The sequence below is a fragment of the Vigna angularis genome, chromosome 9 (genome assembly GCF_016808095.1).
Source record: "Vigna angularis cultivar LongXiaoDou No.4 chromosome 9, ASM1680809v1, whole genome shotgun sequence".
NCBI classification, from domain to species: Eukaryota; Viridiplantae; Streptophyta; class Magnoliopsida; order Fabales; family Fabaceae; genus Vigna; species Vigna angularis.
This window is the reverse complement of record NC_068978.1, coordinates 30,919,313-30,931,155: the sequence shown is the minus strand read 5'-3', so window position 1 is coordinate 30,931,155 and position 11,843 is coordinate 30,919,313. Positions and strand designations below refer to the sequence as shown.

The following is an 11,843-nucleotide window of genomic DNA, read 5'->3' as shown; positions in this document are numbered from 1 at the left end:
TTTTTATTGAAAAAAGATTTAATTTTTATTTTTAAATAAATTTCAGTAAGCGAGTAGACTTTTATGACTAATTTTTACTTTACTTATCAATTAAATTATGACATTCTATGCTGTATTATTCTATATTTTTATCTGACTTATTTTTATTTTGCTTATTCAATATTCCTATTTTTTTCCTAAACACTGTTTCATTTTTAACCAGCTTATTTCTCATGACAGATGGCAAATTCCGAAAAGAAGAAAAGTCACGTGTCGCAGGTCAACATCGCCATTGCACAGAGGATTGACCCTTTATTTATCCGTTCACCGACGTTGACTAAAAGTTCAACCCTTCTCCAAAACCATAACCAACACAACACTCTCAAATCAAATCATAAAAACAAAACGGTAATTTAATTTAACGACGCTTCCGCGGTACCGTCCCCGTTACTTAAAACCGTGTAAAACCCCCAACCACCGCCTCCTTCTTCTAAATTTTCAGATCTACCCTTTTTCTTTTCTCCCGTTCTCTTTCGCTCTAGCTCTTCGATGGCTTCCCCGGTTGTTGCCGCCGCCGCGAGGAGCGAACCGCCGCCGCGGTCGGTGGATCCTTCGCCGTTGTCCTCCCCCGACGTCGGTGATCGGAGCGATTCGTTCAATTCCTCGGCGAACAACTTCTCCGATAACGAAGTTCAGGTACTTCGCTAATCACCGTGGCTTTCGATTTCGTGCTTGGTGCATTTTGCTATTCTTCGAATTGATGCTATGAAGTGTCCTTTTTGACTTGATCGAGACTTAATTGAAATGTCGTTTGGCTTGAACGCGGAGTTAATCGAAACAGATAGTAAAATCTATGAATTATGGATTTTGGTGCTGTAGGATGCCTTTGTTCTCTGGAATCTTCTATTTTTTTGACATATTAACCTGAAATTATATTGCACTTAATTGAAACTTAAATGAAGTTTCGATTAGCTGGAGTGTGAAGCTTTTGAAATGATAGTTCAATTTATTGTTGAGGCTTCGGTGAGACCTATGAATTCTGGCTTTTGATTTTAAAGGATGCATTTTCTATCTGGAATCTCCTAATTTCGACACACTTCACTTGTTTAAAATTGATTTGTCGTTTAACCTGAGTATGCCATTGTTCGAAATAGGTCAATTTGGTGTCGGGGGTTCTGTGAAACTATGAATTCTGGCTTTTGATGTCACAAGATGGCTTTGCTCTCTGGAATCTTCTATTATTTATCACATTTAACTGAAATATATTTCTTGTTTGAAGTTCGATATGTTATTGATCAATCTATTTTTTAGTTGGCGACTCCGGACGCATTGAAGAGCGAAGAGTATCGTCAATTGTTCCATCTCCCCCCTGAGGAAGTGAGTGATGCTCCATCTTTCATATAGATATCTAATGTATAATTTTATGCTTTGTAGTTGGTTTAGTGGTCATCACCTATAATGAAGTAGTTGGCAATCTCTATGTCTTTCACATTACCATGTTTTATCAATCAAACTCTTAAATACTCCATTTCCATGCTACCTAAAACTGAAGTCTATATCAATCATATTTTACTTTGCCAATATCACACCAAGAAATAATTTTTCCTTGCACTATTTATGCATATCTAATTCTTACAACAATTTTAGATGAACCACATTGATGAAATGAGAGTTGTTAGGAATTTGGTCATTTTTTAGTTTTTTGGAGTTCAAACTTGAGAACGTACTGCGATTTGATTCCCCATTTGTTTTATTGTAATTAATTTTCTTAATTAAAGACACTTCTTTTGCATTCTTATTTTCCTTAGGTCCTTATTGAAGATTTTAACTGTGCCATCCAGGAAAACTTACTTATTCAGGTAATATTTTTCTCACAACTTTTTGGTATTAACTCACAAATAGTATGCATTATCCTTTAAATTTGAAGAATTCTACGTTATTTTTGCTTGGTTGAAAATAAGTTCAAATGCATCCACGGTTTGAACAAATAGCATTTTCATTTGTTTTCCTAATGATTTGTTAATTGCTTGTTGTAGGGTCATATGTATCTCTTTGTCAACTTCATTTGTTTCTACTCAAACATATTTGGATATGAGACAAAGGTAAAGTGCTTAATGCAAATCTTTGCATTTAAATATTCTTTTTAACTCTTCACGGGAGGAATTAAATTTCAATTTACCTATAATATGTTTATAAGTATAAGATATGTATCAAGCTTGTTCAATGTATATGCGTATTCTACTAAGTCGACTTTCTGCTAGTCTGATATATATGTATTTACTTTCCCTAACGTAATTTGTGTTTGTGGTGTTGATCTTTGTAATTTTCTCTTTAGTCATAGGAAGGATATCTAAAACACTTGAGACTACCTCAAATTGTTATACACTTAATTATGCTCACCTAAGTGGCTTCTGCTTTTAAATTGTGTGGCAGAATTTAGTTTTCTTCTTTAAGTTATTTTGGTAGTTGTTCACTTTCTACTACCCATTTATGTTACATTTAAGTAATAACTAACTAGTGGATGAAGGGTTGGATTTTTAGTAGATTCAATCAAATATGAATTTTAATGGGAAAACTATCTCATCTCATGACTTTTTTTATTATCACAAGTTTTTCATTTTCTTCTGCTTATTGGAAATATCAATGCTTTTCAGAAAGTAATCCCATTACCTGAAGTCACTAGTGTAAGGAGGGCAAAGACAGCTGGGATATTTCCCAATGCCATTGAAATTCATGCTGGAAACAGGAAGGTGTGTTGGACATGGAGTACATTAATGCAAGTTGTATTTCAATTAATTTATGTCCCTAATATGACTTTGCTATTTGTATTTTCTGTTGTACTGTGCTGCAATGTCTTAACCCATGTATTTATTTCGCAGCACTTCTTCGCATCCTTCCTATCACGTGATGAAGCTTTTAAGATTATTAATGATGGATGGTCACGACACAGCAATGGAGCCATAATCATGGAGCAGAAGGTATTTGCTACAGAACTCTATCTTGATACTAGTTGTTTATTGATTTTTGTTCTCTTGTTAGTATATAAACATTATAAATTTGTATGTTGGCAATGAGGTCGATTTTAGGAAAGAATGGTGCCCCTCTACTGTAGTAAAATCTGGTGATGGGTAATGGGTTAGAGAGAAGGTACTAGTTTGAGAGTTAGTTTGGAAGCCAAGGAGATGCTCAGTCATTAATCAACAGCAGGATATTGTATGGAAAGTTTCTTGTAGGATTTTATATGTTGAATATCTGTTTTTTTAATTTTATTTTAGGTATCTCTCTTAGGTTTTCTACATTATCTGGATCAGTCTTTAGCTTATGGTCTTTTTGTTACTTTGTATTGAACAAAATTGTTCTGCATCCTATATTTGCCAAACTAGAGTAGTAACACGGATAATTAAATTTTTCTATTGTTTTCATTGTTGTTTTCCTACTGGGAACATGAGTCTGTCTTTCACAGAATGCATTGCCTAGCTGTTATGTGTTGAAAAATATTGTTTCACTTATCATTTTCAGCATTCAGTTTCTTTGGAAAATTGCATCTTTTGAGCATAATAAGATCTTATAATGCAAATCCGTTGGTCAAAATTGCATTGCTTGTACTGTTACCCTCATTTATTTATTTTATTGCAGGAGGCAATGTCTGAGTTCAACAGCCAAGATAATGGAATTGTAGCTGTTGAAAATGTCAAAAGTTCTGATATACCTGACAATGCATCACTCCCCACTGACCTGTAAGTCCATGACCATTTTGTCTGTTGCTTATATAATTAGATTATTTTTGGTGTGCAACTCACTTAGCATTTACTTGTATACGTGAACCAGGAGCAAAGATGCAGGGTCTCCATCCATTGTAGGAGACATCCCTGTATTGGGGGGGGATTCAGAGATGGAACAACAGGTTGGTGAACTTGAATTGAATAATGATGCTCCAAGTGAGAGTTGGAATTGGAACGAGGAGGATATTGATGCCCCATCAAGTGAGTTTGTAATATATGTTATATATATATATATATATATATATATATATATATATATATATATATATATATATATATGTATATCTATGTGTGCATGTGCGTGTATAATGATTTCATGTTAAATAATCAAATGTTTGAAGTTATTTAGAAATTGCTCTAATGGGAAATTTTGTTTCAAATTGTTCAAGGGATACCTGATATAGTGATAGTTATTGTGGGAAAGGTGTTTGGGTTATAGATAAAAGGAACACTTTTACTGGGTTATAGATAAAAGGAACACTTTTACTGGGTTATAGATAAAAGGAACACCTTTACTTTGCTGTGGAACGGATTCAGAATTTAGACTGCCACTCTGTTATTGTCCTGTGGACACTTGGCTTGAATTGAACGAACAATATCATATCATTATCTATTTAAAGAAGCTATGCAACTTTTAAAGAACAAAAGAGGTAGATATTGCAAACTTTACTTCTTTGGCGTTGTAACTTCTTCAGTATAATTTCAAATCTAGGCATGGTGAACCTCACTATTCTGGATTGTATCTGTAATAAACATCTCTTTTCTCTTCCCGTTTCTTTTTCTAACCCCAGTTTTTTCAACGTTTTACATAATTTGTGCACAATGGTTCTGTTTCCTTATTAGTCCGTTTTCAGTTTATTCTCCTATATACACATACATGTGTACACATGCACCCATAACATGAATCAATCTTATGTCAACATATAATTTTCTTTAGGACAAATTTCTCACAATATAACCCATTGAAGTGAAGTTTCTTTTGTCCCATGTTTATAAAATTTAGAGCATGTTTGAACCTAAACTCGAACCTTAAAATATTTGTAGACAAAAGTACCAAAATATAGGAAAGTGTGAACGGTTTGATTACATAACTATTCTTAGATAAAATTTTATTGACATTTGGCATGCAAGATCAATATGTGAATTACGAGTTGGACGGAAGTAAATTACATACTCTAGATTTGTTTAGTGGCGTGTGTAAACCCTCAAACATGCCACTTGACTTGTGCTTCTAGGATGTTGTTAAAGAGTGTTGAAAAACTTATGGTACCATGTTTAGAAGAGAGGAACCGAGAAGAAATATAATGAATTCTGTGTTTTATCTCCCCATTTAGTGTAATCTAGTAACATTTCTAATATAGTCAAATCATATGTCTAACACTCCCCATTTAAGCTAGAGCATATTTATCATATGAGATGTGCTTGTTACAAATGCCATCAACACAAGGTCCATTGAGAGATTGTTAGGAACCAAGAGAAAGGAAATGACAGAACAGGACTAAAAGAAGCAAAGATCTAACCCTCTCATTACTTCCATGCCTAACAGAGACTTAGTAAATATGTCAGCCAGTTGGTTGTGAAGCTGACAGAGTAAATCATGACATCTAGTAGATATTTCCTAAACACGACTTTCTCTTTGTCAAAGTGACAATTAATCTTTAATATGCCTTTTCCTTTCAAATCACATCTTTAAGACTCCCCTCAAGGTGGAACATATGTATCATACGGTTCAAGTTTGTCAAACATGGTTAGAGGACATAGTGTCTCCCGTATAGAAAAATTGGGTAGATGACACCACAGCTGCCGAATGTTCGGAGGATCTGGTGGCTGCTGAAAGAAAAAAAATGGTAATAGGACATGGCAGGTGCTGGAGAGCGAAAATGCTCAGAGTGTGATGAGTGTCAGAGAGCAAAAGTGATCATTGCACAACAAATTTAAAGAATGTAAAGAAAAATCTAATGAAAAATCTTTGCCCTTCCTCTGCCTCTGTTTTGTTGCTCATCCTTCTGCTTTTGTTTATACTTTTTTTGGGGCCTAATCCCAAATCTGTATTCTGCTTTACCACTTACCCTGTATTTCTTGTGTTATGTTCTATTTTGAAAAACTTCACAGTCCTTGAAGCAGCTGGACTATTAAGAATGTGTCTTTGGTGTTATTGATTTCTATGTTTAAGAATTTATCTTCTTTTAGTAATTATAGATATACATTTTTCTTGTGTATCCTTTTATTTGAGAATTTATAAATATGTAATATGAATTATTTAGCTTGATTTATTTTATTCAGAATAGTGGTCATCTTGCTATACATTCTTTAGGCCTCTATGTGCTGCTATTAGGGTTTGATAACCATTGTATGCATGTGAAAAGGAGAAACATCACATGTGTAGATGTCCACCACATTTATTTTGTGGCATACTCTGCTATTGGTTCACCTTATACGTGCAACTAATCTGATGGGATTTTGAACTTATTTTCTAATATGCAGTTGATGAAGCATTTACATGCGTTGCAGAAGCAGTGTTTCCGGTATAATCTTACTTGTAAATCATTAGATCTGTTTTTTACATTTTTAAGGTTTCCGTTGTTATATTGATAAATCTTAATTTTAAAATTTAGAGATTTTCTCAAAGTTTTGGTTTTACACATTGCAGATAAAGGTTGAAGACTTCTTTAGGTACTTTTTCTCAGATGATGCTGTAAATTTTCTTGAGTCTTTTCACAAAAAATGTGGTGATAAAGGTAACCTGCATGAAACTTCTAAACCTATACATTTCAATTGACAATTTTCATTTTCTAGTATTCCTTACCATTCTCATTGTCATTTAATATTATTTTAGGCAAGGAGTAGAATTAACTGATGTATTTCTCCATACATCATTGTTTGATGAGTTTCTTTATCTTTTTATTTTTTTACTTTTTACTTGTTTTGCTTTCAGACTTTAAGTGTGGTTCGTGGCATCCTCAGGAGAAATTTGGGTATGCTCGTGAACTGTCATTTCAACATCCAATAAAAATTTATCTTGGTATGCTTCTGCTGTTTTAATTTTGACGTACATTGTATAATTTTTCCAACTTACTTTTCACATACGTGTAGCCCATCGTATTTATAGGTTGTTGATTACCCAAAAGTCATATAAACTAATTTACATTGACATACGTGTTCATGAGTTATGGAGCTCTTCAATTTTATAGGAATAAGTTTAAGGATGGAATCTAAATTTTGCAACCAGCTATTAACATAGTTATTATTGACTGAATATGTTTAAGTAAAGCTATGAGAAGGAAAAGCTAATATGTCCACAAGGTCACATTTTTATAAAATGGTGGAAAAGTAGACCTAATGATAGTTAATGGGACGCAGATGAGTGTTCTGTGTGACTAATTGAAGAACATTGGAACTAAATGTTTAATGCTAGCTAAAAATGTTGGCATCCTACCTATGTGCCAGTGGACATGACTAGGTTTCTTTTTCAGGAGCGAAATTTGGTGGCTGCAATGAGGTCCAGAAATTTCGTATTTATAAGAACAGGTTTTTTCAATGACTTTTATCTCAGTCTATTTATGTTTTACATGTATTCATCTTCCGCTCTCACTGCAATCTTTTAAGGTAAAGTTTTTAGGGAGCTTCTAACAAAAAATAAGCTAGCTAGAGGATAATTACGGGGATGGATGTTGTGGGTTGTGGGGTGGGTTGGATAACGTAATGAAGTGTAGCAATAGCATATCGTCCTGTTTTATTTGCATTGTAGCCTGGATAAAGCTGTGTGGTGCCAGAGTTTACACAGTTGATAGAAATGGAATTTTTGGGTCCTGCTAGTTGCTTGCTTTTTAAGAACTTGTGATTGGGAGGTGGGGTATATTGGAGAGAAGGGGTATTTTTATTTAATTAACCAATTTAATTGTTTCAAATCAAGTATTATAAGTTTGGAATGGTGTAAGTAGCATACAAGTAGAAGCTTTTTGGTGGCTTGTTTACTTTGTTTTTATTTTTTTAATGTTGGATGATAAAAACTGGGTGGGACTTGGCATTGTTGATACTTATTATGTTATGTTTAAGAGTAAAAATGGTTGGTTTTTCTTCTCTTGTGCATTTTTATTATTCCTTCACTGTTTCAAACCGTGAACTAAGTTTGGAACGCAGCATACAAGTAGAAGCTTGTTGGTGGCTTGTTTACTTTGTTTTTACTTTTCTAGTCTCGGATGATATAAACTGTGTAGGACTTGGGAGTTTTGATACTTTTGTTATGTTATGTGGAAGAGTAAATAATTGCTTTTGCTTTGTGAATTTTATTATTCCCTTTATCTATTTTCTTGTGTTCTTTGTGATTTATTTGTCTAAAAGTTACTGCATTGAGTACATGAAATTGAAATGTAGTGTTTTTAAGGTGTTTATAATATGTTCTTATCTTGACATGTTTTTGTTATTTCATCCAGTCATTTGGTTATAGAGACATCTCAAGAAGTCAGTGATGTACCTTATGCAGATTATTTCCGTGTTGAGGTACGGATTTTCTTGAAACAATAATTCTCTAATGCACATTGGCTTTTAAGTAATTTAATTTTTGACTTATACATTTTTAATTAAATATTTCTTGGGTTATATTGTTTGAAGAAAAGTAAAGTTTGTTAGAGGGGCAAATTTATTGAGATTAAGGACGAAATATCTCTTCAGCAGAGGAACAAAAAGAAAAAAAGGAACTGAATAATATCATCAACACAAAATGTTTCAATCATAAACCAATTATCTCTCAAGGTTAATTTAGGGGAAGACAAATTAACGGTTTATATTGCATGGGCCCCACCTACTTTATATTGCTAGATACAACTACTTTTTTGGGGCTGCTTTTGGAAAATCATTTGCACATTTTACTGATAGTGGTACTCAGGGGGCTGTTATTGTGTCATTTTTAAATATAGTGGTCCCTTAAGGAATTAGGCTTCAAACATTTGGACTGTTTTCCATTTCTGGATGTCTAACTGATTAATGAGTTTGATTAATGTTTGCTGTTACTGTTGCAGTATAATCTCTGGTATTGTATTTAATGTTGGATTATATACTCTTGACATCAGGGTACCTCAGCATGCATTGTTTTCACTTAATTAGTTACACAAGTTATAAATGAATTGCTTGTATCAATTTTGAGTAAATCAATCTACGTAGTTAAAAGATTACTATTTCATTACCCAATTTTGGGACTCCATGATGTTGTTATTATTGAACTTTATTTTATTTATGAAGCAGTCTTCTTTTAGTTCTCTGTTTAGTAATTTCATTGTTAATTATGTTTCCCTTGAATTAAGAGTTTTTACTTATGCATGGTTTCTTTGTGAATTATTAGGGGCTGTGGAGTGTAGATAGAGACAAGGATGAATCCAAAGAATGCTGCATCATGCGCGTATATGTGAATGTGGCATTTTCTAAAAAAACTATTTGGAAAGGTGTGGGTGGAATTCTGATGTCTGTAATAAAAGATATTCAATATTGATAATATAATTCCTTATATTTTTCTTCTTCTTTTTTATTTTATTTTGATCTTCTAGTTTATTCCTAGTTATAGACATTAACATAACTGAATCATAGGAATTTTTTCAATAAAAATCATCTGTCTCCCCCTAAACAATTTTAATTTCTTTAATATTATTTGTTTTCTATTTTGTCTTGTCATCATGAGCTTGAAATTTCTTTAATTCCATGTCAATACAATCACAGGCAAAATTGTACAATCAACAATTGAAGAATGTCGAGATGCTTATGCGACATGGATGAACATGGTAATCTTGTGTTTGTGCTGTTTCTTTTATCATACAAATTTTGTTTTGCTGCCTGTGCAAGCTTTCTTTTGGATGTTTATTTGAAACTGTTTGATATTTCAGGCACATGAAAGGTTGAAGGAGAAGAACCTTGAAAAACAAGGTTTGGTTTTTAAAATTTCTATATCTCCAAAAAATTTGAAGTTCCTTCTGGGTTCCATACAACACTGTGTCCAGTAAAATGTCTAATTTTTTATGAGTTATGGTTTACTTTCGTGATTCTGAAAGTGGTTCTGCTGTTGTAGATCAAAACGGTGAAATAAATTTAGATAGAGAAGTGAAGACGGGAGAATCTTCAGAAGGATCACAGGAACAAAGTAACCCTACAAAGATACTACCTACATGCAATGCCTTGGATGCTACTACTACTACCCACAATGTTGGCTCTCACTTGCAAGGGCATTTAGCTGAACCATCATCTGTTCCATTGTTCATACAGCTTATGACAAAGTTCAGATCATCCTTGAAAAGTCAAAGCAATCTTTCTCTGCTTCTTGTTACTATTATCGCCCTGATTTTCTTCATTCAGGTGTGTACTTTAAACATGAACTTTGACACATTTATGTTTTTTCTCTTTATATAAATAAAATTCTGTCAGGATTCTTAGACTAGCAGTGCTTGTGTGTTTTCTTCAAACTTAAAGTGTTAAAAAAATTGCACTTGCTAGCATCAAAATGCTTGAGATCACATTCTGTCACTTCAGTTTGTGACTATATTTTTCACATGACAGCTAAATTTCAAGAATCTAAAATTCGTATTTTAGCTGTTGAGTAACATTGATATAATAGAATCATCCAAGCCCTCAATTCTCATGTTTTCTCTGGAAGCATCTTTGTTGGGCTGTAATGCTTTGGTTACCAGTTCTTTTTTTTTTTTTTTAATTTTGATTTTCTAATATCTGAGATTTAATGGTATGGTGTCTATAAAGATTTATCTTTCAGCATAATTCCAAGTCAACTAATACTGATAACCTTTTATTCTCTGCAGCAGTTTAGCATACTTTTGCTATTGGCAAGACCTCAACACATACATATGAACACTCCTGTAGACTTCATGAATACTATGAACAATGACATGACTAGAAATCCTTCAGACATAGCATGGATGGAGAAAAGAATCCATCACCTTAAAGATGAGATGTACATGGTTGAGAGTAGGCTTGAAAGGATGCGGTATGAACATTCACTTTTAAAAAAACAACTAAAGGATCTAGAACAACACAAGTAGCTACCAAATTTCATCGGTGAATTATAATATATCTCTCTCCATAACATCCTTTTGTATATATGCATGTGTTATATGGATATGACATTTAATTTGGTAAATTCATTCTTCCTTGTTGTAAATGAGGACGTTGTGTTCTACCCAGAGTAAAAAAAATAATGTTACTTATGGGTTGTTTGCCAGCATCCAAAAATAAGATTAATGCAATGTATCATTATTATAATTTTAAGATTAAATTGCAACTTTCGTTTCTTAACAGTTTGATTGCCATTTTGGTCTGCTTGATATTTTTTCAGTTGTTAAAATCTAGTATCTGGCTTCAAATTAATTGAAGGGTAAAATGACATTGACCTGTATATATTATTAGTAAAGGAAAAAGTGTATAAAATATTTCACTGTAAATAAACAAGTAAAATAATGCTGGAAATAAGAACTTAAACTGTTTGTTCGTTAATTTTTAAATAATAAATAAGTTCACGTTAAACATAATTGTCATTTAAAACACGAAGATCACGACATAAAATTATATCATAATCATAAAAAAAAAACTTATGAAAAAAATGCATGATTTTTATCTTGAAAATCATTACATAAGATAAAAAATTTCATCATATTAAAAAAATTATTCAATTCACCTTTCAAAAAATATTTTTAATTTTTTGTATATGCTTTCTCTGGTCTATTTATATTAGATTTTTTTTATTATTATTTGAACTGACTTATTTTATTGGTGTTAGAATATTTTCTCAAATCAAACATATTACTTTAATTAAAAGCTAATTTTATTTATTTTTTAAAGAAAGTCTATGTAAATGTTAAAAATATTAGAAACACTATGAGTTGAATTTAAATGTTATAAACTCTACAAATTATTCATGATAGGAGTGATATCATGAAAAACATATTAGTCAAAAAATTAGATTTTAGTTAAAAAAAAATTAGATTTCACTTGTAGATTGCTATTTAGATTCTTAATGAAAGAATATCTATTAATAGTATAAATATTATCATGATTAAACTTGTTAAATTAACTTATCTGAGAGGAAGT

General features: G+C 32.3%; 1 protein-coding gene across 2 annotated transcripts; it reads left to right on the top strand.

Annotated features, from left to right (window-relative positions):
* The first annotated feature begins 342 nt into the window (after positions 1-342).
* On the top strand, positions 343-11,024 carry LOC108346237 (protein VASCULAR ASSOCIATED DEATH 1, chloroplastic). 2 transcript variants are annotated; one of them, XM_017585256.2, is made up of 18 exons: positions 343-675; positions 1,291-1,356; positions 1,788-1,838; positions 2,016-2,081; positions 2,634-2,729; positions 2,859-2,957; positions 3,616-3,716; positions 3,808-3,962; positions 6,246-6,286; positions 6,412-6,499; positions 6,697-6,783; positions 7,235-7,289; positions 8,195-8,261; positions 9,100-9,199; positions 9,471-9,532; positions 9,635-9,674; positions 9,817-10,100; positions 10,562-11,024. In XM_017585256.2, the coding sequence occupies exons 1-18, from the start codon at positions 529-531 to the stop codon at positions 10,796-10,798; spliced, it is 1,842 nt and encodes a 613-aa protein (XP_017440745.1). In that variant the 5' UTR covers positions 343-528; the 3' UTR covers positions 10,799-11,024. The 2 variants fall into 2 exon arrangements, with proteins under 2 accessions (XP_017440745.1, XP_017440744.1); XM_017585255.2 differs by having other exon boundaries at positions 345-675; positions 10,559-11,024.
* The last annotated feature ends 819 nt before the right edge of the window (positions 11,025-11,843 follow it).